We start from the raw sequence: 24,809 nt of genomic DNA, 5'->3' as shown, positions 1-24,809 counted from the left end.
GATCGCCAACTCTCCAATTCGTTGCTATGACAACCGGTTACTAAAACCGCGCTACTTAATACAGATCCTATCAAAGCGGAGATGCCAGGATTTTTACGAGCCATTAGCTTCCTGATTTGGAGAGATTCGAGAGAAGCTGTTGCTAACTGGTCTTACCACCGTCGTGAATCTATCCGTCACATGTCCGAGCTCGAAGATCTGTTTCGCAATCGATGCTACTAGCTAGTAGATAGCTAATTATACACGAGATCTTGACATTATCGAATTATCGTATCCGAAGATCCCTCAAAAAGCATTGACAAAAGCTTGGATGCAATGTTAGATGTTACGAGGCCAACCCCGTCCCGCAGCTTGGACATTATACCTAGCTTGGGTAAGGTAGGATATACATGGTAAGTTTTTGCCCGATTGGAGCTTCAAACGCGTTCATGTAGCCAGTATGCCGAGACGCCCATCAATTCAGCTCTACGGTTTTAGACAGCTGAAGTTACGATAAGAATAAGAACTTTAGGTATAGGATTCTAAGTGCCTCGGTAATGCCAATTCACTTGTGATGATGTAGCACGGTTGAATCATCACGATATGGTCCCTTCTTCAGCTCTACGGTCTTTGATCGTGCGCCCTGGTTTATGGAGACCGCAGCTACCTATTGGAAATTTGCTTTTAGGGGTTCATGGGCAACATGCAAAGACGGTGACCTACAAGCAGCCAACGTGACCCGAATAATTACGATACAGCTTTAAGGAGGACGATGACAGTAGATTTGGGTCTAGTTCACATGTCAGGATACGATAGGTAGGCTATTCCGAGATGATGTCCTTACCGCTCAAACCATCTCGAAAACGCTTGGCTACCCCTAATGATTTAGAAGACTATTGCCTCTTGGAATAAGCGATCATCCGGCGCCAGCAGAGCACGCCCACATAGAATCATTGTGAGTACCTAAGCTATTCCGGTAAGCGAGTCCGAATGCTGCGGTGTAAGAAATCCTAACGTCGAGCGTTTGCCAAGTAGCCATTAGTCGTGTCATGATAAACCTGAAGCTTCTCAAATTAAGACATTGACGTTCTTTTCCCACCCGTTCGATGCCACGCGATAAGACATTGCATCGCCTTTGTAGCTCAATTCGTAGAGCTATACCTACTGTATGGTGATAGAGCTTCTCGACGCCCCATCTACCACATGCAAGTATACCCGTCCACACTATGATCTCTATATTGCAGATATACACGTTGGCTTGCGCACGAGCCGGACCGTCTATCCACGCGGGCAGCCCGTAGCGAGCTCATTATCGACAGGCTATGGGTCTGTCTCCATACCCGTATGCGTTGTTCGACCCGGTTTCGACGGTTATCCCCACGTGCCGAGACGCCGTATCCGCTTGACCACCGTACGGTGCGTGCGAGAGTGTCGGTCGGGGGGCCGGGTTCAGGCAGTTTTCGCTTCCCGTGCTCGACCATGAAACGCGGCAGTCGTGTCAATCTGCAAAGTCCCGTTCAGAAAGCTGTGGTGGCGCCCCTCGCCTTTAGATACGGGCCCGTAGCTGCATGCTGCAGCGCCTAGGGAAAAGATGGCTTGGAACTTCACATTCGTGTAGCCGCGTGGAACGTCAAGCACACGCCACACTCTGGCCTCCATGATGCAAGATGGTGAATATAGTATGTGGACTTGCCACATATCACATATACGCGGCGAAGTCAGGATTCTTGTAGAAGTTCGACGTCTACTCCGCAACGGGTCCGTCGGGTGGGTATACCGACGGAATGCTTCGTAGGTATTGCCTAGCTTCGGTAGCGAGAGGTGCAGCAATTCTCCACACGTATCCATCATCTTATGCGCAATGGTGGATATAGATTTAATATGGAATCGGAATGTTTGACTTGGGCATCGTTGACTGTTTGCACTATTGAATGTAGAGTAAAATGCTAAGCAATTCCCAAGGCGCCTGAGTAGGTTTCGTCTGGGTAAACAACAAGTCTCTAACATAGACCTGTTCAGCAATATGATATAAGCTGTGATAAAGAAAGAGAATGGTATACAATATCAATCATGTGTGACCTTTAGTATAACATGAGTATATATCGTTTCAACTGTCAGGCAATCATGTTGTACATAGATGCTCCGCTTAAGTTCCCGGATTATAACTCGGTAACGGATGGGTATATATCGTACGCTTCGGTGAAGCATATAACAGGAGGTAGGTATACAACTTTGGCTACCTAGGTACCTGTTAGTCGACTTTAAAGCAAGTTAACTATTCTATTACGAAGTAGCTACTAAAGACATATGTAGTAACGTGACTCGAAAAGGCGCTTAGCAATGCTATTATGCTGTTGGTGATAATAACCTTGAATGGTGTGCTCTATTGTCTCTCTTGAATAATTTTATTGGTGCGATTACCATGCCATTCAGACGTAGTCGGCCAATCCATCTCAACCTGGTTCCTCCATTTAATATAGTGAGAAGTTTCATCAAACGCCTGATGGAACTGTAGGCGCTGTCAAACCAGGTCGTCCCAGATCACTATTAAATCAACTTTATATTAGCGCTGTCTATCAAATCTCGCGCCCTCCGTTCGCTGCGCATTAATCAAGAAACGGACAAATCTAAGGAATATTTCCGGACCAATAACAATATATTATGGGGCTTAAAAACTACTGGAAAGGATTCAGATTTTAACGGTGTTCAAATATACTTAGAAATGGGCAAGAAACGCACCCGTTCGGGAGTATTTAGCTCCCGGAGGGCGCGAGATTCGATAGACAAGCGCTGATATATGAAATGCAAGAAAGAAAGTCATACCGCATAGTTTATAGTCTATCTGGTTCCGGGTGTTGGACTTGACAGTGATTTTGTGTTGTCTAGCCTTCTATAAAGGGAATGCGTCCGCGTCCCGAAACGATCGTCCCTCCGCTACGGTGACATCGACGAAGGGAAAAATATGGAAGCCACTAATTATCCGATCAGGCTCGCCATGTCATTACACCGAGAGCCGGTGGGCGTAGGTGATGCTGTAGATGATGTATATAATGTGGGATAGAGGAGCGAAGATCGGCGTAGCTAGAAGAGTATATACGTAGCAGCACGTGCAAGCTGAATCGCTACTCAATTAGATAAGCCACGACCAAATATGAAGCCATCTTCACTCTTGTGGGCCTACGCGGCAACCGGTGCCCTAGGCGCATCATGGATTGCGCCGGGTGCTGTGTGGTATGACACCGATGGGAACAAAATCGATGCTCACGGAGGAGGTGTCGTGAAGCGTGGCGATACCTTCTACTGGGTCGGTCAGGCAGCTAGCAGTAAATGGCCTCGAAGTTCATAATGTCTAAGCTAGTTGATCACTAACAATATCTTCAAGACCAAACGCCGAACTTGTATTCATCCACTGATCTCATCAATTGGAAGAACCTTGGGAAACAGGCGAGCTCTGTGACTGGAATGTGGCGGCCAAAGATAGCAAAGCCGAACGGTTCGTTTTGGGTATGAGATACCTCGCTTAGAAACGTTCTTACCTATGAGAAACTCACTAATTGGGTGGATGGCGACAGTTATATGGCCAGCAAGACCGTTATGTTCTTTCCCTAAAGTCGGCAAACTTCGTCGGGGGTTATGGCCAGTCAGCCAAGGTTCATATCCCGCCAAACGACTACTCCTATTCGGATACTGGAATGTTCTACGACGAAGACGCAGGTGAAGCAAGCTTATCAAATATAGAGGAGTTCTTTAACTGATGGATATATCATATTAGACACATGGTTCCTCCTAACCAGCGCCGACCACAATGTCGTCCAGGTTAACCGCATCAACAAGGACGGTGCGCTGGGGGACAAAGTTTCAGATCTAAGTAGGTCTTTAGTCTGTAGCAGAGTGTAATAACTGCTAAATGGAGTTAAATAGGAAGCGGAGCATACGAAGCCCCAGGCATAGTGAAAGCCGACGGTGTGTACTTCTTGATCGTCTCGGGGAAAACTGGCTGGCGTGCCAACCCCAACAAGGTCTTCTGGTCAAGTTCGATTAACGGCCCTTGGGCTGGAGGATCGGATATTGCTCCACAGGACCAGAACACCTACGGCTCGCAGAACACATTCGAGTTGACGGTTAAGGGCTCGCAAAAGACCACCTATATTTACATGGGAGATGCTTGGGACTCGAAAGGGGGAGCGAGCTCGAACTATGTGTGGGCACCCCTGAACATTAATGCCGGGTAAGTGATTCGAAAACGTCAAGTCTCCGATAACTAGGCGCTGTGTTGGCTAACTCTAGTTGTGCTTTGTATAGATCGCACTCGGTTCAGATTGACTACCATTCGATGTGGAAAGTCGATGTTAATACCGGAGTGGTTTCTTACCCTAGCACCCTGAAGCGCTACGAGGCCGAGCACGCCGTATTGTCAGGCAGGACAGGTAACGTACTCAAAATCACAACTTCTAAATTCAGAGGCTGACAGTTAGAAGTGGTGAAAGATTGCAACGAGTGTCTAAGCAAGCGTTCTGTACACGGACGTAAGTCATATTACACTCTACCCCGAACGAGACGCGTTAGAGCTGGACTAACCACGCTCGCAGTGGGTGATTCAAGCGAAGTAACCTTCCACAATGTCACCGGCACCGGATCCCGTCAATGGTTCTCTTTCCACTACCGAGTCACCAACCCGGAAGGTAAGCCGTAATACTCTAATGTACCTAATGTAAGAGGTGCGGAAGCTAATAAACCATTGCTCTAGCTGGCGAGGCTCACATATTTGTCAACGATGAGCCGGCCGTCAACATCTCGAGCCTAAACTCTCGCGCGGGATACCACACTTCTACTCCGGTCCAGCTTACTCTGAAGCCTGGTGATGTGAACACTATCACGTTTGGAGCAACAGGCTCCGACGGTAAGTTGTCTCTCAACTAAGCCTAACTTATCGTGATTTCTGCTAACGGTGGCTTTACTAGGATTCGAAGTTGCCGTAGACGGAATCGAGCTCTTTGAAGAGGATGAGGAGTGAAGGCTGTGAAGTAACGGTTTGCTGTTTCATTAGAATGATATCGGTGATATAAGATTCGTAGTACATATTGTGTTGGTTAATATTATGACTTCAATACCTATCAGTTATATCGATCTACCGCCTGCTATCTTAATGGTGATGATTGAGTTAGGTTGGTTCTAAGGCCTATAGCAGCTATAGGTACACATGTATCAATGTTAGGAGCAATGACGTAAATTATAACTGGTTGACGGGATTTATAAAACCCCGCCGTTTCTGCCGGTGATATAGCAATTTATACGTATATTACGGTATAACTACTATCTGCAATAACTTAATTACGGCTAAAAATAACAGTAAGAAGTAGCTGTGGGACCGTTAATTCAACTGCCCCAAAACTATTCCGTTCTTACGTCGTTTCTTTGTCTGTTTGCCCCGCGTATCTTTTCAGTCATCCCACACTGTATTATCTATGCGATCAGGGCATATCCAGGTGAATCACATCGGCAACTCTGTTGTAGGTTGCATGTTGCAGGTAGGTATATGGACGGACAAGGAAGATGAAGCAAAGATTTTCCTCGTTGGACGTCAAGGTAAACCTCCACAGCATTTTCCTTCTCAACCTCAGTTAAGCATCGCATCGCATCGCATCGCTAACCGATATCCCATTCTCTCGTTCTAGGTCATCGCTCACGAATTATCTAAAAGCCTCGTATCACTTCGGGTCTATAACATCTATGACCTATCTTCTAAGATTCTCCTTTTCAAACTTGCGAAACCTGAAGTCAAGAAACAACTCCTTATAGATTCTGGCTTCCGATGCCATCTTACCGACTTTGCGCGGACAACTGCCGCTGCCCCATCCGTTTTCGTCCAGAAGTTGCGCAAGGCCTTGAAAACCCGACGAGTCACCGCTGTTTCACAAATCGGTACTGATCGCATCATCGAATTCCAGTTCAGTGACGGCCAATACAGACTATACCTGGAATTCTTTGCCGGAGGCAACGTCATCTTAACAGACAAGGAGCTCCAGATTCTGACGCTGTTACGACATGTCCCCGAGGGAGAAGGTCAGGAGCCGCAGCGCCCAGGTCTTACGTATTCCCTAGAAAATAGACTGAACTACAGTGGAGTTCCGGCCCTGACGAAGGAGCGTGTACGAGATGCGCTCCAGACCACTATACAAAGGGCTACTGTCTCGGCTGCAGCGGGAAAGAAGATAAAGAGGAAGCCGGGTGATGAGCTGAGAAGGGGGCTTGCTACCACCATCACGGAACTACCTCCGATATTAGTCGACCACGCTATGAAAGTCACAGGGTTCGATTCGAGTGTACAGCCATCTACGGTATTAGAAAATGAAGGACTCCTCGATGACCTACTACGGTCGCTTGGGGAAGCCCTCAAGGTCGTCCATGGTGTGACTAGTTCCGACACTTGTAAAGGCTATATATTGGCTAAAACGAGACCGGGCCTCGATAATAAGCCATCAGGAGATGCAGATGATGGCCAGCAGCGGAAAGGTGCCCTACTATACGAGGATTTTCACCCGTTCCTGCCTCGCCAATTTGAAGAGGACCCTGCTTATACAGTGCTTACTTTCGAAAACTTCAACGTGATGGTGGATGAGTTCTTTTCTTCCGTAGAGGGACGGCAGCTAGAGTCGAAGTTGAACGAGAAGGAAGCCGCCGCTAAGCGCAAACTGGATGCGACCAAAGCCGATCATGCCAAGCGGATCGAGGGCCTTCAAGCAGTTCAGCAACTTAATGTTCGGAAAGCCAGTGCAATAGAAGCTAATGTCGAGAGGGTTCAAGAAGCTATGGATGCGGTGAATGGTCTCATACAACAAGGAATGGACTGGGAAGATATTGGTAAGCTTATCGACAGAGAACGTAACCGGGGCAATCCTGTAGCTTCCATCATTGTACTTCCTCTCAAGCTACACGAAAATACTATCACTGTACTCCTTGGTGAGGCGGAAGAAGAAGAGGAGGAGGAGGAGGATTATGAGGCATCCGATACTGACTCGGTCAGTTCGGATGATAGCGGTTACGCTGGCACGGAGGCATCTGCGCGAAAGGTGCAGGAAACCCGGCTGACAATTGACATCGATCTTGGTATCTCTCCTTTCGCCAATGCAAGAGAATATTATGGAGAGAGAAAGAACGCCGCCGTGAAGGAGCAGAAAACAGTACTGCAATCAGAGACTGCATTGAAAAATGCGGAGCAGAAAATTGCTGCGGAGTTAAAGAAGGGACTGAAGCAGGAAAAGCCAGTCTTGCAACCTATTCGGAAGCAGCTCTGGTTCGAGAAATTCATATGGTTTATCTCGTCCGATGGTTATCTCGTTCTCGGCGGCAAGGATGCCCAGCAAAACGAGATGCTCTATAGACGGTATCTGAAGAAGGGCGACGTCTACGTGCACGCAGACCTCCACGGCGCACCAAGCGTGATCATAAAAAATAGTCCCAGCACACCTGATGCCCCTATACCACCTTCAACTCTGTCACAAGCTGGGTCTTTGGCAGTCTGTGCCTCGTCTGCCTGGGACTCAAAGGCCGGTATGGGTGCGTGGTGGGTGAATGCGGACCAAGTATCAAAGTCGGCGCCAACTGGGGAATTTCTTGGTACTGGTAGCTTTATGGTACGAGGAAAGAAAAATTTCTTACCTCCCGCCCAACTGATAATGGGTCTTGGGTTGATGTTTAGGATAAGCGAGGAAAGCAAGGCCAAACATGTTAAGCACCGTCTTTATGATCTCCCGGAAACCCTACCGAACAAGCCAAGTTCAGACGCTACTAGTAGCAAAGCTATATCCGACTTTGCGAAAGAGTCGAGCGTAGAACATGATGATGAGAGCGGCTCGGAAGACAGCGCTATAGATATCCAGGAGGATGCCGAAAGGAGAGAAAACCCACTCCAACCTTCAGACAGAAATGACGATGAACAAGAGTCTCGGGAACAGGTTGAAGAAAGTCCACCTCTTCAAAAGATGAGTAATTTAACAATCTCCGAGGTACCTGGTACTACTCATACAGCAGAGCTTCAAGAACACGAAATTGGTGATGAACAAGAAGATCTAGACGAGGTGGTAACGGAAGCTGATTCTGCGCCTGTGACAAGGGTAAATAGTCTGCTTCCCGAAACGTCTGGCAAGTCCACACCGCAGCCTCAAAAGAAAGGCCAACAACCTAAGCGAGGTCAAAAGGGCAAAGCTAAGAAGGCCGCTAAATACAAGGACCAAGATGAAGAAGACCGCGCCGCGATTGAAGCTTTGATAGGCGCAGCAGCTGGAAAGCAGAAGGCCGAGGCCGAGGCGAAAGCAAAAGCCGAACGCGAAGCTCAACGAGCGGCTGCGCTTGAACGCCGCCGAGCACAGCACCAACGTCAGCAACGCGAAACAGCTGAACATGAGGAAGTCCGCAAAATGATGCTCGAAGAGGGCATCGAGACTCTCGATGCTAACGAGGCGGCTAACCTAACTCCTCTCGATGCGCTTGTTGGAACCCCACTCCCCGGCGATGAGATCCTTGATGCGATTGCTGTGTGCGCGCCATATAGCGCGCTTGGCCGCTGTAAATATAAGGTCAAAATGCAACCTGGTACGCAGAAAAAAGGCAAGGCTGTGAAAGAAATCCTGGAAGCGTGGAAGGCAGCTTCTACGAAGAAAGGTGTCGTGGACGAGAAGAGCGAGGACAAGGAGAAGATGTGGCCCCGCGAGGTGGATCTTCTCAAGGTCCTCAAACCTGAAGAGGTCGTCAATATTGTGCCAGTTGGGAAACTGAGGGTTATGCTTAGTGGAGGTGCTGGCGGAAGTGGAGGGGACGCGAAGGGGAAAGGTGGAAGTAAGGGCGGTAGTGCAAACCGTGGCAAGAAGCGTTAGGGACGCTATACGATAGGTAGATAATGTATATCGTCCAATTGATGTACATTCCCACCAGCCCTCGGCGACAGGGGTGATTGCTAGTATCCTCAGTGTAGGCGTCAGGTATGAACCGAGACCTGAGTAAAAGGAGATATCATCGAAGCATCTTTCATCCGAAATAATCGACTCAACGATACAGCATACGTTTTCTGAAGATAAAAGTACGTAAAAGGGAAGTCGTATTTTACTTTCATGTGTCACTTCTAATAATTGCTAATTCCAGGACATAAAACATCTATCATATGTTACATTAACTAGTTAACCTAGGGGAATCATACAACTCTATGTTCACTCTGTTATACAATACCCGGCCATAGTCTATACCGAAGAAGGGATTTTACATTACCTATTACGTCTCTACTACCTCCACGGAGGTTACTTTGGGTATGTCGGGTAGAAAGGGTCTCTCCAGTCAATGGTACTATTGTCGTCGTCAAACTCTGTCTCCAGATGCCCACTACGGCCCATATGGTTCTGGAAAAATTGCCGAGCCTCGATGGGAATATTTATAGCTTCCATGACTGGTACCCTGTCCCTTATGATCCGTTCTAAGGTAGACTGATACTGCACTGGTGTTGAGGTTCTCATGAAGTCGCCGATCCCGCAGCACACGATCATCCACGCCATGATGTTCGATGGGTCAAGCGATCCCCCCATTTGTCGGAATTCGAAAACTCCTCTTTGCTTATCTACTTCGAAGAACTTGCCGTCGTAGTCTAGATTTTCCTGCTCCAATTCATTTTCAGGGCCCGGGCTCGCCCTCCCCGCGGCAGTACCTACGCCCCGGCATTTGATCATTACCTCGGTCTTCCGCGACCGGTACCCCGTGCCCACGGCAGCCACGATAGAGTCTACGTCCGTATATTGCCATATCAAGCCTAGGAAAATGCGACCCGCTAGGTTCTCCCTTTGCGTGATTAAGTTGACGGGCAGATGCGCCGCCGCTGTCTGGTTCTGCCGCTCTGTGAGTAGAGGCCCGTGTTTTGGCACGATCGCAGTGTTGTCGAAGTTTTCCACGTACTGGTTTGTCTGCGCCATCTTACCTAGCTGGGAGACTTCGCGGATGGGCCCGCACACCTTGTCGTGCGACGTTCGGGTTCGATACCATCGGTTCAAACGCCGCAGGTCGTTGGAGACGGCCTCGATGGCAAGGAACGAGGTTAGCTTCTGGATTTCTAGGAGTGTAAGACCGTTGGTGTGCGAGATGGAAATCTGCGTCGTCGCGGGGATCCAGGGCGTGTCTCGGTGTACGCGGAAGTTGTCACGTACGACTCTACAGATATCGCGGATCATGCCATCGAGTTTCAACGGCGGCCATTCGAAGCGCAGTACCGGCGACGAGATCTTGATCGTTACCCACCCATATAGATCCTTGGGAGTTGCCTCCGTTTGTGGCCAGTTTCTATAATGTCTGCCTTCCGTACAATCCATGTTTACCTCGTCGATTGCGTAGACGGAGAAGGCTCGATACCGCGGCCGCATGCCATCTAAGGGGACATGGTTCTTATCTCGCTTTTGCAGGTATGATTCCAGGTAAAGTAATTCCTCAAGGCGTTTTTCGGCCTCCCGCCTCTCCGAGGCGGTAGGTATGCCGTGCATGATGGCCCGCTGTGCGGCATCCCGGAGCTCCTCCCGACTTGCTAACATAAAGTTTCTGGCGGGTTCCGAGTTGTTAAAATAGCTCAACTTAAGAAAATCTCGGGCCTGCACTGCCGCGTTCTCAGCTAGCTTGCTTATGGGGGACGCTCCACTCGAGGATCGCACCGGACTGTCGCGCATGATCACGTCTGCCAATAGGGGGAATCCGTGTTCAAGCCTGTGCATATTCTCCATCCTCAGGTCGTGAAGGGCCGAGTCCTCGTCCTCGTCCCGATGGATGAAGACCATGTCGGTTTGCGAGTTGAGCACCTCGATAAAACGGTCCACCGTGATTTTGTGGACCCTTTCCTTTGGGACGTTGTCGGTTACGATCTCCTCGGCTTCCCACCGGGGGTCGCGGGGGTGAGGTCGCTCGGCCATTAGCCCCCCTCTCCTATAAACGGCGACGGGTAGCTCCAGCTCAAAACCTACCGTCCAGTGCCCGGGCGAGTCGTCCTTGTAGATCAGGCCCGGGATCTTCTTTTTCTTACCTGGTTGATTAATTGGCGTGGAGGCCCTGTCCCACTTGATCGTATTGCCCCCGGTCGAGGTGTTAGGAGCCGGCTGTGGAGATATTTCGGGGAGCTCGGGAACACTAGGGAGGTCCGGGGCCGCCTTTACGGGCGATGAAAACATCTTGACCTCATTGGGGAGCCAATCGTGCACGGATTGGGCCTCTGTTCCGAGGTTTCTCTCCTCCAGGTCTCTTCTACGGAGCAATTCTTCGGCCGCGGGACTACGTACAGGCCAGGAGTTCGATGGTATATGGTTCTGGTCGTACTCCGCGTGTAGCCTGGCCAACTGTCTGAGGGTGCCATTCCGTATCTCTGCCCAGGGCACAAGTCGGAAGTTGTGCGTTTGTTGCCGCCAGTCCAAATTTACCCAGTCCGCGTCGAGGAGCAGGCGGTCCCAGTCATGGGTATTGTTATTCATTGTAACAATGTAGTTTACCTTGTCTACTTTAGAATTACTGACTTACCTCGTCTCGTACGTACGTACCTATACGAGGCTCGTATGGGTTCGTTTACTTAATTCGGTTATAGAGCAGTCTTCGTAATTTCGCTTACTTGTACTATTATAAAGTAGCAAAATCATAAATCGAACTTCTACGGGAACGTGTCTGACATAAATACTCTCTATGTAAGACAGGCGACAATAACGACAATGACCCTATTGATGCTCTTGAAGATTAAATAGATACAATGCAATTGTGTCATGTCTAAACAAAGAGTCTGAATGACCTCAGTATAACTCGGTTCCTTTGATCTTTATCATGTTTCTAGTTGACAGAGGATCTAAAACGTCGATAGTTATAATTTTATGATAAATTAGGGATTTGTGTTTTGCCGTAATGGTAATTAGAGCATTTAGATATAGAAGAGGAGGTTCTATAAGTAATCTAAGGAGAGTGAATACGATAAGGGGTTATAAATCTTTAAGGCCTCCTATTTTCCTTATTTATGATATTTCTTGGTCTGTATTATTTTATATGACCTGGTAAATATTGAATGAGGTTATTCGCCATCATTATAGGTATTCATATATAGATTTACGTTCTTTTATATATACCTGCAGGGTAGGTACTAGGAGTGTAAACGCTTCTACGCGGAAGAAACCGGTTATTATATTATAGTACCATTCCGTAGACGGAAGCTTCACATTAAAGCACTGGTTGCCTATCCCTAACAAAAAATCGGTTTAATACCTAGGTACGTTTGCTAATGCACTTGTTGCTATGAAACTGTCATTATATGGTCTTATCGCCTCGTCAGAATTACCGATGATTGAAATATATAGGTCGCTACTAGCAGTGAGGCCCTATGGTAAATGAGTCAAGGGTTAAGATAGGTTAATTAGCAACAGTAAAATATTTCTTTAGGATCTTGATCTACTCAGAAATAATATTTTGATATTCAATTTGCCCAGAAAGAAGAATTAACTACCTCCTAGTTAGTGTGTTCTATAAGATCCAGTAACTACACCAAGTCTTTTTCTTTTCCTTAATCACAACTGGTGGACAATAGGGGGTTATTGCTTTCCTATTATGGAAGAGAAACTACCACCCAAGGCCGAATGCCCATGGACGGCGCGCGGAGTGTGGGGAGGGTAGTATTGTTAATTCGGCCTTTCCGGCACTACCGAGAGCGCTTTGGGGATATGTCGACCTAAAGCATGTAGCAATATTTGGCGACGTCTCCGCTCCTTTTTGATTCTTGAAGCCCCTGCATGCCTAGGCCGGGAACATCTCCCGCTTTAGTATCCGGTGGTCTCCTCCCGCCGATTCCGACGGCGACGGCGACGGCGACGGCCGTTGGACACCAGATCTGGGACTCTGCATTCCATGATCAGAATTAGAACCCTGTTCTGCAAGAGTCAGATTCACGTAGTAGCAACTCCATATAAAAAAACATTTACTAGGTACATCCATCGGCCATAGAACCACATATGTAAGTGCTCTAGTTTGTTTTGCGGGTTGGTAGTAATGTTAATGGATCCTTACTACATAGTAAGTAAATTGTAGGCCATGCAAATCCACCAGACTCGTCGGATTGATGCCGAACGCACGTGGGAAGCCCGGGAGTCGCCGGTTCCATGAAAGACTCCTGGCCCCCAACCTGATACCAAGCGGTCTAGATGGTGACATTAGGGATGTCCGGATTCCTACCTAGACATGTAAGGATATTAATGTATACATTGTAGCATACATTGTGGTATACATGCATTGTGGTATACATGCATTGTAAGCAGTACCTACACATATGAATTAGCTACCAAAATAGCTGGTTTTTCGGACAGCTACTTTTTCTCTTAGTAGAATGTCAAACTTGTTTCTGGAAACTTGAGTTACCAACGTGGATCCCTTAGCTACGCTGAGTGCAACGTTATGCAAGGTACCCAATGGAAAGGAGCTTTCTCCTGGACGGAAAGCTGACAGAGTGACGTGAGCAATATACATAGTAGGGATATGTATAGGAATATGAACGGATGATACTACATAGGGCAAAGAAGCAGAAGCTAATGACTTACCTTTCTACGCTCTAAAACCTCTAGGAGTCTAGGTAGCATTTGGTGAGATGATGAAACGATAATGCATGTAACTGGTTGAATCCTTCGAATAACTGGTTGAGATGCCAAACCTATCGTGAGCACGTGTCTTTCATGCGACAAGATTACGTCTCTCGACGATTGATAACTTTGGAATAGCAACCCTGTTCTAAGCCAAGATACGAGGTTGGTACATTAATAGTTGTAACCCATAACCCCGACTTTTCGACCCAGTTTTCTTGGTGTATCTGCTATGAAAAGATGTGGCTGATTCAACTAGATGAGGCTGAGCTTGGCCGAGCCTCTCTCTCCAGATATGTACGGATTAGCACCCCAAGCTAAGAGCGGGGATGAGAGGGAAAGGCTAATGGCGGGGCTAGAGGGGTTAGTGTAAGAAACGTGGTCGGGTCAGGCACCAATTATGAAACATTAGTATGTTTAGCTCAGCTTAACAGCCAATACTTATATTTGAAGCATTTATCGTACAAACTGAAGTATTTCTGTTATTTAGAAAATACCATCGAGACTAATATGATCCCTGAATATTGAATTGGCGGCGCAGTCTTGGAGAAAACATCTGTATACGGATTGCGCGTAGCTCGCGATTTGAGCCAACCAAATTGCATATGATGGACGGGCCGAATCTTTCTTAACTTCTTTTTCAAGCCCTCGTGGCCGTTGCAAACAAAGGACTCGGCGAGGCCGCAGCAAGAACGAGGGGGAGTCTTTGATTTAGGTCGCATAAAGCTAGCTATCACTACCTGGTAGCTATCCTTTGAAAGGACTACGGAAGGCATTTGGAGGATCTTGCAAGAGAATACTAACTAATCTACCTACTCATTAAAATTAAACCTCAAACAACATCCAATCTTCGCTTAACTATCCAACCTAGAGCGTATAGTAGCTCTTACAATGTTGCTTGTTATCTAACGACTTGGACCAACTAATTCAATTTTGATATAATACGAACGGTTTGAACAGTCGTTCGAGTATAAAATATCCATGTGGTCGTGAGAGTTGCCACAGCGGCAATATCGAATATTGTATCCTTTACGAATCCTTAACGCGCGGGTATGCCTCTTCGAAAGGTATATACCACCGACCAACCACAGGTAGCGAAGCGCTTATTCGCATGATACCTCGCACGAATTTACGAGTAATGAACTACGGGAATTAGTGCGGCCACGTCGACTCTACTCATAAGACATAAATATTAGATTGCTCATCAGTCAAAAAGAAACCTAGGAGTATCGAGATAAAATATTTTACGGCGATTTACGACGATTTACGACACTTGGGTAGCATTGCCACAATCGTCAAGTCTAGCAGTGCAAGCAGTGATATAGGCAGTGTAGTGTAAGTGTAAGTGAATGTGGTTTGCCCCACAGGTCGCATTGTCCACCACTGTCATTGTCGTAATCGTTGCATCGTCTCATTTCTCCTACCCACCTGCTTACAGCCTACAGCCTACAGGTTCCCCTCCTCAAATCTAGGACTTTTTGTTTTTCGACTCCCTTTGCAGGTTGTTAAGAAGAACTCGCTTCAGCCTTATTATCCTGGATTTCCTCCCCCCCAAAAAGTAGCCTAACCGCTAACCGCTAACCGCTAAACTGCATCCCGCAAACCCGCAAACCCGCAAACCCGCAGCCCATACAACAACCAGCCCAACCTAACGCGGTTCAGCTCCGTCATCAGCCACAGTGGAATCGCAAAAAAAAAAAAAGAAACGAACAAGGAACAGGGTCGCAACACTGAAGTTTTAATTCATCTAATTCATCTAATTGATCTGATTGATCCTCCGCGATAATAGTGTCCCACTAACTACTATTTTCTACTATTTTCTTACCTACTGGCCCCATTCAGGCCTGTCCCACCCTGCCCGCCTCTCTTTATTAATCTAAGTCCTAGGTTTAAGGAATTGCACATACACAGCACTAAAGGCAACCGAATGCACCAAAGACAACCAAGGACTTCCATTGCTTCTGGCAGGATTGTACTTTTAACTCGTACCTTAGTGTTACTTTAGGCCTTGGGTACTTTTTTCTCCCCCTTCCCAAACATCCTGCGGCACGCATACTCGGTTATTACATTAGGTTAGGTACTTTAGCTTAGTCTAGGTTAAACCTAAAGGGACAGAACGGGGAACAAGGGATTATTCCTACTACACTTGGGCAAGCAAAGTAAAGCGAAGCGAAGCAGGAACATACCCAAAAGAAACCCGGCAGTAACAACCAGCAACAGGCAGTAACCTTGGAAGCAGCAAGCACCAGCAAGCACCAGCAAGCACCAGCAAGCAACAGCAGCAGCAGCAGCAGCAGCAGCCCCTCTTCTGACGCCGCAACTCACTTCGTATGGAAACGACCCGACGCCTCTCTCTTGCTCGGTTTCTTCTTAGGGAACCTCAGTCAGCATCTTCGTCTTGGCTCAGCTCAGCCCGCCTTATCGCAACCTAGCCTAGAAGCCCAGTGATCCCACATCAATCGGATCACACCTTCGACAAAGTCCTTCCCACCCTTCTTTGATCTACCCTCTTTTTTCCCTTTTTCTTCTTCTTCTTTCCGTTTCCCTAATTCCTTATGAATTCATTGAACAACCTGAATTCCCGTTTTAGAGGCCTAGGATTAGGTAAACGGAAATCCACCGCCAGTATCCCCTCAAGTACGCCTGAACCACAACGGCCTGCGACCTCGACCCCGACCTCAACCCCTCCACCGCAAATAACGCAGCAGTTCCCACAGGCCCAAGCTCAACCCCATCCTTATCCTGGTCCCGCCGCCCCCTCTATAACAGCTTCGTCCTCCCAGACGAGCCTCCCGATAATGAACCATCCCGGCGCTGGACCACGTCCACCTAGTTATAGTACTGCAAATTTCCAACCTGGTCCTCAACCTCCTGTTGGCCGCACAAGCCCTTTAACAACGGGACAAGCTCGCACACCGCCATCGCAAATGGTTGGCGGCCCCCCTCCCATTAACACCGGTGCTCCTGTCTCCGGCTACCCTCCTCAGATGCATGCCCCCCCGGGCTCGCAACCTCCCCCAGGAGTTGCTGGTGGTCCTCCTGGCTACGCTGGTTACCCGCCACCTGCTCCCGCTCCTCAACCGACCAACGCTATGCAGTCCTATGGCAGGCCGGCTGCTGAAGTCGAAGGGAACAGCAGAAGTAAGGCACAGTTAATCGTCGGAATTGACTTTGTACGTCCCCTCCGTTAATTTATTTAAATTTTCTATTTCTTGCTTGTGTTGGTTTTTTTTTTAACTAATCATGCGAGACGCAGGGTACAACGTTCTCTGGCGTTGCTTTTGCGTTTGCGACAAATAACGAGGCGAAGGAGGACATCATCACAGAATGGCCTGGTGCTGGATCGTACACGAAGCAGAAGGTAAGACATCCGAGGAAAGGTATAGCCATCTGATCAAAGCTTGTTAACTTGGATAAGATACCTACTGTTCTTTACTACGACCAATACCAAAAGGTTGTTGGATGGGGTCCAGATATTGCTGATGCCCTGGCACCTACAGGATACCCGAAACCTGGTGTCCAAAAGGTCGAATGGTTCAAACTCCAGCTTATGCTGTCAGGTAACACTTACATCGACCCCATTAACCTTCCGCCACTACCGCCCGGAAAGTCGGAAATCGATGTAGCCGCAGACTACCTGTTTAAGCTGCGGCAAGCTATGCGCACGGCGCTACAAAAGACGTTGGGTGAGGTATTTAATCGAGAGGAACGAAATATTCGCTACTACCTGACTGTGCCGGCTATTTGGAACGATGCTGGCAAGGCTGCTACGCGAGCCGCCGCTATCCAGGCCGGCTTCCTCAGGGACGAGAACGACAACAGATTGACACTCGTTAGCGAGCCCGAGGCCGCATCGCTTTTCTGTGCCAAGACTGGCTTGCTTAATTTGAAAGTTCACGACGCTATCTTGATTGTCGATTGCGGTGGTGGTACTGTTGATTTGATTGCATACGAAGTCGAGGATGAGAATCCATTCACGGTCGCGGAATGCACGGCGGGTTCTGGCGACTCTTGTGGTTCCACTGCCCTCAACAGGAACTTCAGTAACATTCTACGGACTAAGATCCGAAAGATGAAGTTACCAGACGGATCTAAGACGGCCGGTCGCGTGTACGCCAAATGTATTATGGATTTTGAGAACAGAATCAAGGCCGATTTCAGGAATAACGGCCAAAAGTGGGCTGTTGATGTTGGTATTGAGGCTGAATTCCCCGAGGCCGGTATCGAAGAAGGTTACATGACTTTTACTAACGAGGAAATTCTTCAATGTTTCGAACCCGTCGTAAACCGGATTTTGGAACTCGTACGAAACCAAATCATCGCCATCCAAGCCCAAAATAGGACGCTACAAAACATCTTGGTAGTTGGTGGTTTTGGTGCTTCCGAATACCTCTTCCAACAGATCAAACTACACGTCCCTCCCCAGTTCCAGGCCAAGGTTGTGCGACCTATGGACTCCGTTGCCGCCATTGTCAAGGGAGCCGTCACCGCAGGTATTACCGAGCGGGTTATCACGCACCGTGTAGCTCGTCGCCACTATCTTATGGCAACTCTGCAGCCCTTCAAGGAGGGCTACCATCCCGAAGCATATCGTGTGCCATCTCTAGACGGCAAGGACAGATGCAAGTTCACTCGGCAGATTTTTGTGCAAAAGGGCCAGAAAGTCAAGATCGGCGAACCAGTTAAGGTATCATTTTTCCGACAGGTGGCCCCGGGTGCTACGCTTATGTACGAAGACATCCTGTACGCTTGTGACGAGGATGTCTGCCCTGAGTACACCAAAGATCCTCGTAAGTTGTCTAGCTTTTATCGCGATCCATTCTACTCGTGGCTTACATATTATATAGGTATAAAGGAAGTAGTTACTCTCACATCCGATCTGTCACGCAAGAACCTCGAAAAAGATTTCGAGCGTATGGACACGCCACAGGGTACATTTTACCGAGTTTACTTCGACATCTATCTCACTCTCGACGGCTCGGAATTTAGTGCTGAATTAGTCTGTCAAGGAGAGGTTATGGGCCGCTGCAGATCTAGATTCAGGTAGAAGGGCGGAGATGAGTAGATGACGTGAAATTCGTGGTTGGCGTCCTTTTTACTAATGTCTTTGCCTACTGCGTTGCTTTTACTAGCTTTCACATGATACCTCGTTAAGGAAAGAGCAACAGCGTACTTGGACTAATAGGTGATCTAGCAATATGGAAAGGAAGGAAAGATCTCTTCTCTTTGCGAGCTATCACCACTTACGGAAATTCCTTTTCTAGAAATTTAAACCAGCGACATGGGTGGCTATTTGAATAGTTGGCAGATGGGCAGATGGATGGTTGCACGAGCAAGAGATCTTTCCACGCCTCTGATTGCCGTTTACAGATAATTTAAGAACCTGACACAAATACGTGGCCGCCATGGTAAAATTCCAGTTCTGATGTGAATATTATGTGCAAGTCTTGATATACCTGGTTAGGTACTTATAGTGCCATGTAAATAGCCTCATGATTGGCTGTTGATGGATGGTAATAAGGTTGGACTACCTAGTCGCTTGCAATATAAAAGTAATCAAATCTTGGGGAAGGTAGGACAAGGGGGGAAATACCCCTGGAAAATGGCACAAAATCTTGGTAACCAGTCGCAACTGCGTCATCGTCCATTCCTCCAACATCAATGGCAACTTCATCGAAGGCAATTCCATTGGGCCTTCTCTCTCTCACACACACACCTTCTTACCTTTCATGTTCTAAGCAACGAACTTATTCAGCATGGCTTCATTCTGTATCAACAAGCCTCCCTGAGGGTGTCTCTACATTTCATACCTACCTCTTCTTTGCGCAACTTCTAGGATAAATTATTATTATCAACTCCTCTGTGCTTCTGCTCTTTCGATATACCTACATATTCTTCCTCTCCGCGAATTCTGCCCCTACTTACCCTTCAGCATTTTGGCTACTAAGAGTCAATATCAGGACAGGAATATTCGCGGAGCCTGCTCGATCAACCACGACGATTTGCCACCTTGTTATCATTGGCGAATAAAGCTCCTGCATTCCTTTATAGGCTTCATCGGATAATGAGCTACTTACTTCGCTATACTCTACTCCCAGGATATACTCTTCATCGCCCGCTAGTTTACCTATGTAACAGGACAATCGCAGTTATCTAGTCAGAAATAATAAGTCCTGCGGAAGCGAAGCGATTAAGTACAATGCCTAAATGGTCACGGCAATGCGGGCGCCGGCATGATTCTACAAGGACTAGATTGTCGGTTATTGCCGGTCTCTTTTTAACATCACAGCTCCCGCAAGTAAGAGCAGTTGTGTATCCAAGCAACCATAAGCTATATGCTTTCGACTATCTGGGACCCAACAGACAATATTTAGGCACGAGCCGTCCTTTAACCAAGTATGAGAATGCAATCCCCTTGATCATTACCAACAATTGCGGCGATACAATATGGCCGGGAATTGGAACTCAACATGGAGACCCTCCAGACTCTCACGGTTTCGAACTCAAGCCTGGCGAGACGAAAGAACAGACAGTCGGTCCAACATGGCAGGGCAGAATCTGGGGCCGTACCAATTGTACCACTAGTGGGGACACGGCGACATGTAAGACTGGTGATTGTTTTGGTAAATTAGATTGTGAGTATGGGGTAAGTTGAGCCATAACGAGCAACCACAGTGTAGCTACTAATCACAACATAGGGTGCCGTACCTGTTACTCTTGCTGAATTCAATCTTGCTGGTGGCGCAACTGGCAGACAGACCTTTTACGACATTTCACTTGTCGATGGTTATAATCTGCCAATAGCAATAGTCTATCATCCAGCAGACAACACATCATACATCCCGCCAAATCTAGTCAATCCTTCATGCATTGGGACATCCGGGTATCTCGCTGCCTATAGCGAGACCGGACTCACTTATACTAACTCAGCCTATCCTATACCGTATGAAGATATACAGTCCAACGCAGATTTAAGCAATTGGTGTCCTTGGGACCTCCAGGCCTTCCTTCCAGAGAAGCCTGGAGACGGTGTATATCCATATCCAGACGACACTCTACATAGGCCTGTTTTTGACCCGTGCAAGAGTGCCTGCGCCGCTAATAATGACCCCGAGGACTGCTGCACCGGCGAATATGACGACCCGTGGATCTGCGAGCCCAGCCAGTATTCGTACAATGCCAAGGCTATGTGCCCTGACGCATACAGCTACGCGTTTGACGATCAGACCTCCACGTTTATCATCCCCAGCGGAGGTGGATGGGAAATCGTGTTCTGTCCGGCAGGGCGAAGTACCACGATATTGGCAACATTCACAGACGAATTACACAAGATCGCCGAAAGCGGGCAAGTGACCCAGGATATCCTGCTCAAGGCTATGAACATGAGCTATATCGAATCGAAACACAGCACAGCTGCCGGTATATGGGTGTCCATGGCTAGGTTGGCGTTAACTGTCGTGTTGGCGGTCAGTAATATACTGGCTTGACCATAAGAGGGCATTATGAATGAGAAATCACTGTACATGAAATGTATATGATATGCTTGGGGAAGTCTACATAGGGAGGATTCTTGTTTTATTAGTACCCTAGAACTCGACTAGAACTCGAGTATTTGCATACACTGTCGAATATATTCCTAAGAAATCATGGATACCCCTATACGTTGTTAAAGGGGGAAACACAAACTTTCACTTATAACTAGGTAGTTAATGCTTTAAGACAGTACATAGCAGTGTGTAATGCACAGGCCACCTAATGCAATGCATTAGATCTATTAATAGTTAGTAGGCATCACGCAAGCTATGACCTGCGGCATACCCTTGTCACTAACCCTCAGTGGGGGTCATTTAATGGGGTCATTTAATATGCATGCTTCAATCTTAGCACGAACCCGTTTAGATGCGATGCAATCTTGAATCTTGAATCTTGATACAACTCATCCCCCCCCTCCCCCCAAACAACGACCTCACGACGACAGTTCCCTCGTCTCGTCGGGGATCCGACGACCTCCTTTCGCTTCTTTCTCGAATCCAGCGCTGCTAACCGCTAACATTCGAGACGGATTGAGACGGATTGCCATCAGGATGTGAGGTAGGAAATGCCTGTTATCGAAAGCACTCGAGCCGCGACGCGCTGGATCACCCGTACAATTCCAGTCATCCTCGTCGCCGCCGTTAGCTATGCTACTTATGCCGTAGTCGGCCGGGTCTGTTGTATGTTATAGCCTTATCTAACATGGTATTCCTAAATCAATTGGCTTGTTTGCTAACCTAACGTCGCCGATATCTAGCTAACTACCTTATCGGCAAACGAGGCGAGGTCGGGGCAGCCATTGTCATTCTAGTTCTATACTTTATACTTCTCTTATTGATGGTCGGTACCTATTTAAGGACTATACTTACCGTCCTTCTCGATCCGGGAGTTGTGCCGTTCGGGCCGGGGGTAATTGAACGAAAGAAGGCTGCAAGAGACCGGCGAAGACGAAGGCGTCAGGAACCTGACCTCGAGAGCCTACCCTATTACGCCGGTCCCGATTTGAACCCAGATAGTCCAGGCTTAGAGGAATTTTACACAAAAGATGTCTTCATATGCGAAAATGACGGTCGCCCAAAGTGGTGCTCGGAATGTTCCACATGGAAAGCAGATCGGGTTCATCATAGCAGCGAAATTGATCGTTGTGTCTACCGCATGGACCACTACTGTCCGTGGGTTGGCGGCATGATAGGAGAGAACTGTGAGCTTCAATATCTGCTACCCTGCCAAATACTTGGTGTTTACTGATAATCCATAGCCTTCAAGTTTTTTGTGCAGTTTACGACGTATACTGCTTGCTACTGTGGCCTTGTCCTTGGCGCTACAGCTTCAAGTCTTCGAAAAGAAATTAGCGAGGGGTCTCCATTGGATCCCCATTTCATACCTGCCATAGTACTGGCTGCTTTCTTTGGTCTTTTTACTTTTCTAATGACTGTAACGTCGATGCGTTACATCTTCCTCAACATGACGAATGTTGATATGCTCGGATATCAATCCAAGGTATACCAATTAGCTGTCCACGTGCCCCGCGGTACCGAATCGACAGATAAGTTCACCGTGGTGACGTATCCCCTACCGAGACCGGGTGAGGCTGTGAACGGCTGGTCTAACGGAACAGCCCGGCCTGGAACAAATGAGAGCGGCGGCTCGGCTGTGCAGATTCGGCCGTCGGCTCGCGATGACTTGGCAACTCGCACTTTCGCTATACTAAAAACGGAGCCGGGAGAAAACCCATGGGATATCGGGATATGGCGCAATTGGAAAAGTGTCATGGGCACCAACGTCTTAGACTGGATTTTACCCCTTCGAAAGTCGCCCTGCGTCAACCACGAGGGCCACGATAGCTTCTACCCCATGGGCCACGTCTTGGCAGATGTCTTGGCCAGGTACGACCTCGCCGACCTCGCGATGAAGGACGGTTCGGGGCTCGAGATGAGGGAGATTGCAAGAGGGAGCAGGGCTTAGACACACGTGCATAATAGATACCCCCTTTCTAGGCATTGGAGTTGGGGAGATTTCCGGTGGGTTCAAGCTCATAGCATACCTTTGGTAGCTTACCTGGTAGGTATTTTGGTAAAATACTTATTAGCGAGCGTGCTTAATGATATTGTAATCAACACATGTATAATATTAGAAGTCAGAAATATATGTCTACCTTCTAGGAGAAGCTTTGGCTTATATATCATGGATATGTAAGACTGAATTATTAATCGTGGCCTGGCTTGTGTGGTAGTCGGATGAAATAACTTCCCCTTTTCAGCTCCCCCTATTTCCATACTAACTCCTAACTCGACTGTGCCTTATACAGTGGATATAAGACCTTACATAACATCTAATTGACTACATAAAAGTCGAACAATGACATTATGCAAGTAGTTGCCTCCTATCTAATTAATACCTAATAAAATAGAACCGACGTAATGAAATGCGAACTAAAATGAGGGATAGACAAAGGGTAAACGTAAGGTTTGACTAGTCATCAGTCACAGTTATGATTTCCTTGAAGACAGGTTGAATTGCCCTGTCATTTAATTGAAAATGAAGTACCTCGAGGTCTTGTCTATATTAATAAACGAGTGCGGTTTCTATCGCATAGTCCAACAGGACGTTTGGCTATCGGTGCCAGAAAGAATCTAATCAGAACACAGTAACAAGGTAAAAACGACACAGATGAAGCCCATGGATCCAATGGTTTCATAAACGAGTGACAGCCTCCATTCCAATTCCAAGTATAGCCCCGTGCTCTTCAGGGGCTACTTATCGTCCATCTCCCCATAATGATCATACTAGATAGCGTGTGTTGTTTAAGACTCCACGCAGTCTGAACACACGGTGTGGGCGCAGTGCTTGCATAGTGCATTATCAGGGTCGCCGTCGTGTTCAAAATAGTCCGTCTCGTGGCATTCGGAGCACTCGATTTTATTGTCCGTGTCGTAGAGACCGGAGTCGGGAGGAGGACCATACCCGTCAGGGGAGTCGGGGCTATTTTCGTCGCTCCTATAGAGTTTTTTAGACAGTGTATCATAATTATTAACAGATTCTCTTACATTGTAGCGATGAAAACGCGTAGTGTCGTTACGATTGAAGCAAGTGTTAAAGCTTAGAGGAGATACGATTTGAGAACGCTAGAGAGCAGTATAACTTCTCAATGTTAATTGTAGAGGAGAGTAGCTGAGTTCGCTGTGATTCTACACTCTATCTCGACTGACCAAACTCGGAACTCGACGCTCCTTATAGAGGAAGAAAGCCATGACCGTGATACCATAAGTTTCGCTGCATACGAGCCGCAAATCCAAATCATACCGAGTATTCGTAAGTCGAAACTTGAAGATGGCACTTTCTGTTTGAGAAAAGCCGCAGAGCCTCACAAGCACGCATACAATTTCCTTCGAATCTGGTATCCTCTAGAGATATAAGTCGCCTCGGTGACGACTGAGGCGATGATAGGATCACTGTAACACCTGACATACTGAGCAAAGGCGCCGAAAATGCAATGAAGGCGGAGTTACTTCCAAGGATTATTAGAGAGGGAAGATGTCACCGCTATGGTCATTATAGGGAGAGGCCGAAGAACGGAGAGAGAAGCCGGCCGGCCAAAATAAAGGGGATTTCTAAGAAGGAAGCCCAGAGCTTCAAGCCTAGGTAGTTTCTAACCAATAAGAGCATTGATTTATTCAG

At 47.5% G+C, this 24,809-nt stretch overlaps 6 protein-coding genes across 6 annotated transcripts; 5 read left to right on the top strand and 1 right to left on the bottom strand.

Moving 5' to 3' along the window:
• The first annotated feature begins 2,558 nt into the window (after positions 1 to 2,558).
• F4817DRAFT_76056 (carbohydrate-binding module family 35 protein) lies at positions 2,559 to 5,055 on the top strand. Its single transcript, XM_049307872.1, has 10 exons — positions 2,559 to 3,302; positions 3,362 to 3,483; positions 3,552 to 3,693; positions 3,752 to 3,847; positions 3,901 to 4,207; positions 4,282 to 4,406; positions 4,458 to 4,505; positions 4,569 to 4,661; positions 4,727 to 4,879; positions 4,941 to 5,055. The coding sequence occupies exons 1-10, from the start codon at positions 3,131 to 3,133 to the stop codon at positions 4,991 to 4,993; spliced, it is 1,311 nt and encodes a 436-aa protein (XP_049159942.1). The 5' UTR covers positions 2,559 to 3,130; the 3' UTR covers positions 4,994 to 5,055.
• A 311-nt stretch (positions 5,056 to 5,366) lies between these two features.
• On the top strand, positions 5,367 to 9,030 carry F4817DRAFT_75983 (uncharacterized protein). The gene is made up of 2 exons (XM_049307871.1): positions 5,367 to 5,565; positions 5,655 to 9,030. Exons 1-2 carry the CDS (start codon positions 5,533 to 5,535, stop codon positions 8,850 to 8,852), a joined length of 3,231 nt encoding a protein of 1,076 aa, XP_049159941.1. The 5' UTR covers positions 5,367 to 5,532; the 3' UTR covers positions 8,853 to 9,030.
• Positions 9,031 to 9,060: 30 nt separating this feature from the next.
• F4817DRAFT_75975 (uncharacterized protein) lies at positions 9,061 to 12,036 on the bottom strand. Its single transcript, XM_049307870.1, has one exon. It carries the CDS (start codon positions 11,463 to 11,465, stop codon positions 9,270 to 9,272), a length of 2,196 nt encoding a protein of 731 aa, XP_049159940.1. The 5' UTR covers positions 11,466 to 12,036; the 3' UTR covers positions 9,061 to 9,269.
• Positions 12,037 to 16,153: 4,117 nt separating this feature from the next.
• F4817DRAFT_315143 (actin-like ATPase domain-containing protein) lies at positions 16,154 to 18,645 on the top strand (the record flags this gene model as incomplete). Its single annotated transcript, XM_049300496.1, has 4 exons — positions 16,154 to 16,771; positions 16,855 to 16,959; positions 17,017 to 18,388; positions 18,446 to 18,645. 4 exons carry the CDS (start codon positions 16,154 to 16,156, stop codon positions 18,643 to 18,645), a joined length of 2,295 nt encoding a protein of 764 aa, XP_049159939.1.
• A 971-nt stretch (positions 18,646 to 19,616) lies between these two features.
• F4817DRAFT_75918 (Osmotin, thaumatin-like protein) lies at positions 19,617 to 21,330 on the top strand. Its single transcript, XM_049307869.1, has 2 exons — positions 19,617 to 20,244; positions 20,297 to 21,330. The coding sequence occupies exons 1-2, from the start codon at positions 19,798 to 19,800 to the stop codon at positions 21,083 to 21,085; spliced, it is 1,236 nt and encodes a 411-aa protein (XP_049159938.1). The 5' UTR covers positions 19,617 to 19,797; the 3' UTR covers positions 21,086 to 21,330.
• A 15-nt stretch (positions 21,331 to 21,345) lies between these two features.
• Positions 21,346 to 23,298, top strand: F4817DRAFT_335231 (palmitoyltransferase PFA5). Its single transcript, XM_049303003.1, has 3 exons — positions 21,346 to 21,811; positions 21,889 to 22,332; positions 22,390 to 23,298. Exons 1-3 carry the CDS (start codon positions 21,697 to 21,699, stop codon positions 23,094 to 23,096), a joined length of 1,266 nt encoding a protein of 421 aa, XP_049159937.1. The 5' UTR covers positions 21,346 to 21,696; the 3' UTR covers positions 23,097 to 23,298.
• The last annotated feature ends 1,511 nt before the right edge of the window (positions 23,299 to 24,809 follow it).

This window comes from Daldinia loculata (assembly GCF_022478755.1).
Source record: "Daldinia loculata strain CBS 113971 unplaced genomic scaffold F4817scaffold_19, whole genome shotgun sequence".
Taxonomy (NCBI): domain Eukaryota; kingdom Fungi; phylum Ascomycota; class Sordariomycetes; order Xylariales; family Hypoxylaceae; genus Daldinia; species Daldinia loculata.
Note: the sequence above shows the minus strand (reverse complement) of the source record. Positions and strands in the feature narration are given on the sequence as shown.

What these genes read in the sequence shown, in the direction of transcription:
- F4817DRAFT_76056 (XM_049307872.1), top strand. Translation starts at nt 3,131, where the DNA reads ATGAAGCCATCTTCACTCTTGTGGGCCTACGCGGCAACCGGTGCCCTA. An exon ending in GTTCTACGACGAAGACGCAG is followed by an intron (nt 3,694 to 3,751) that starts GTGAAGCAAGCT and finishes ATATCATATTAG; the next exon opens with ACACATGGTTCCTCCTAACC. An exon ending in CCGAGTCACCAACCCGGAAG is followed by an intron (nt 4,662 to 4,726) that starts GTAAGCCGTAAT and finishes CCATTGCTCTAG; the next exon opens with CTGGCGAGGCTCACATATTT.
- F4817DRAFT_75983 (XM_049307871.1), top strand. Translation starts at nt 5,533, where the DNA reads ATGAAGCAAAGATTTTCCTCGTTGGACGTCAAG. An exon ending in TTTCCTCGTTGGACGTCAAG is followed by an intron (nt 5,566 to 5,654) that starts GTAAACCTCCAC and finishes CTCTCGTTCTAG; the next exon opens with GTCATCGCTCACGAATTATC.
- F4817DRAFT_75975 (XM_049307870.1), bottom strand. Translation starts at nt 11,465, where the DNA reads ATGAATAACAATACCCATGACTGGGACCGCCTGCTCCTCGACGCGGAC.
- F4817DRAFT_75918 (XM_049307869.1), top strand. Translation starts at nt 19,798, where the DNA reads ATGCCTAAATGGTCACGGCAATGCGGGCGCCGGCATGATTCTACAAGG. An exon ending in AATTAGATTGTGAGTATGGG is followed by an intron (nt 20,245 to 20,296) that starts GTAAGTTGAGCC and finishes ATCACAACATAG; the next exon opens with GGTGCCGTACCTGTTACTCT.
- F4817DRAFT_335231 (XM_049303003.1), top strand. Translation starts at nt 21,697, where the DNA reads ATGCCTGTTATCGAAAGCACTCGAGCCGCGACGCGCTGGATCACCCGT. An exon ending in CGTAGTCGGCCGGGTCTGTT is followed by an intron (nt 21,812 to 21,888) that starts GTATGTTATAGC and finishes GCCGATATCTAG; the next exon opens with CTAACTACCTTATCGGCAAA. An exon ending in CGGCATGATAGGAGAGAACT is followed by an intron (nt 22,333 to 22,389) that starts GTGAGCTTCAAT and finishes GATAATCCATAG; the next exon opens with CCTTCAAGTTTTTTGTGCAG.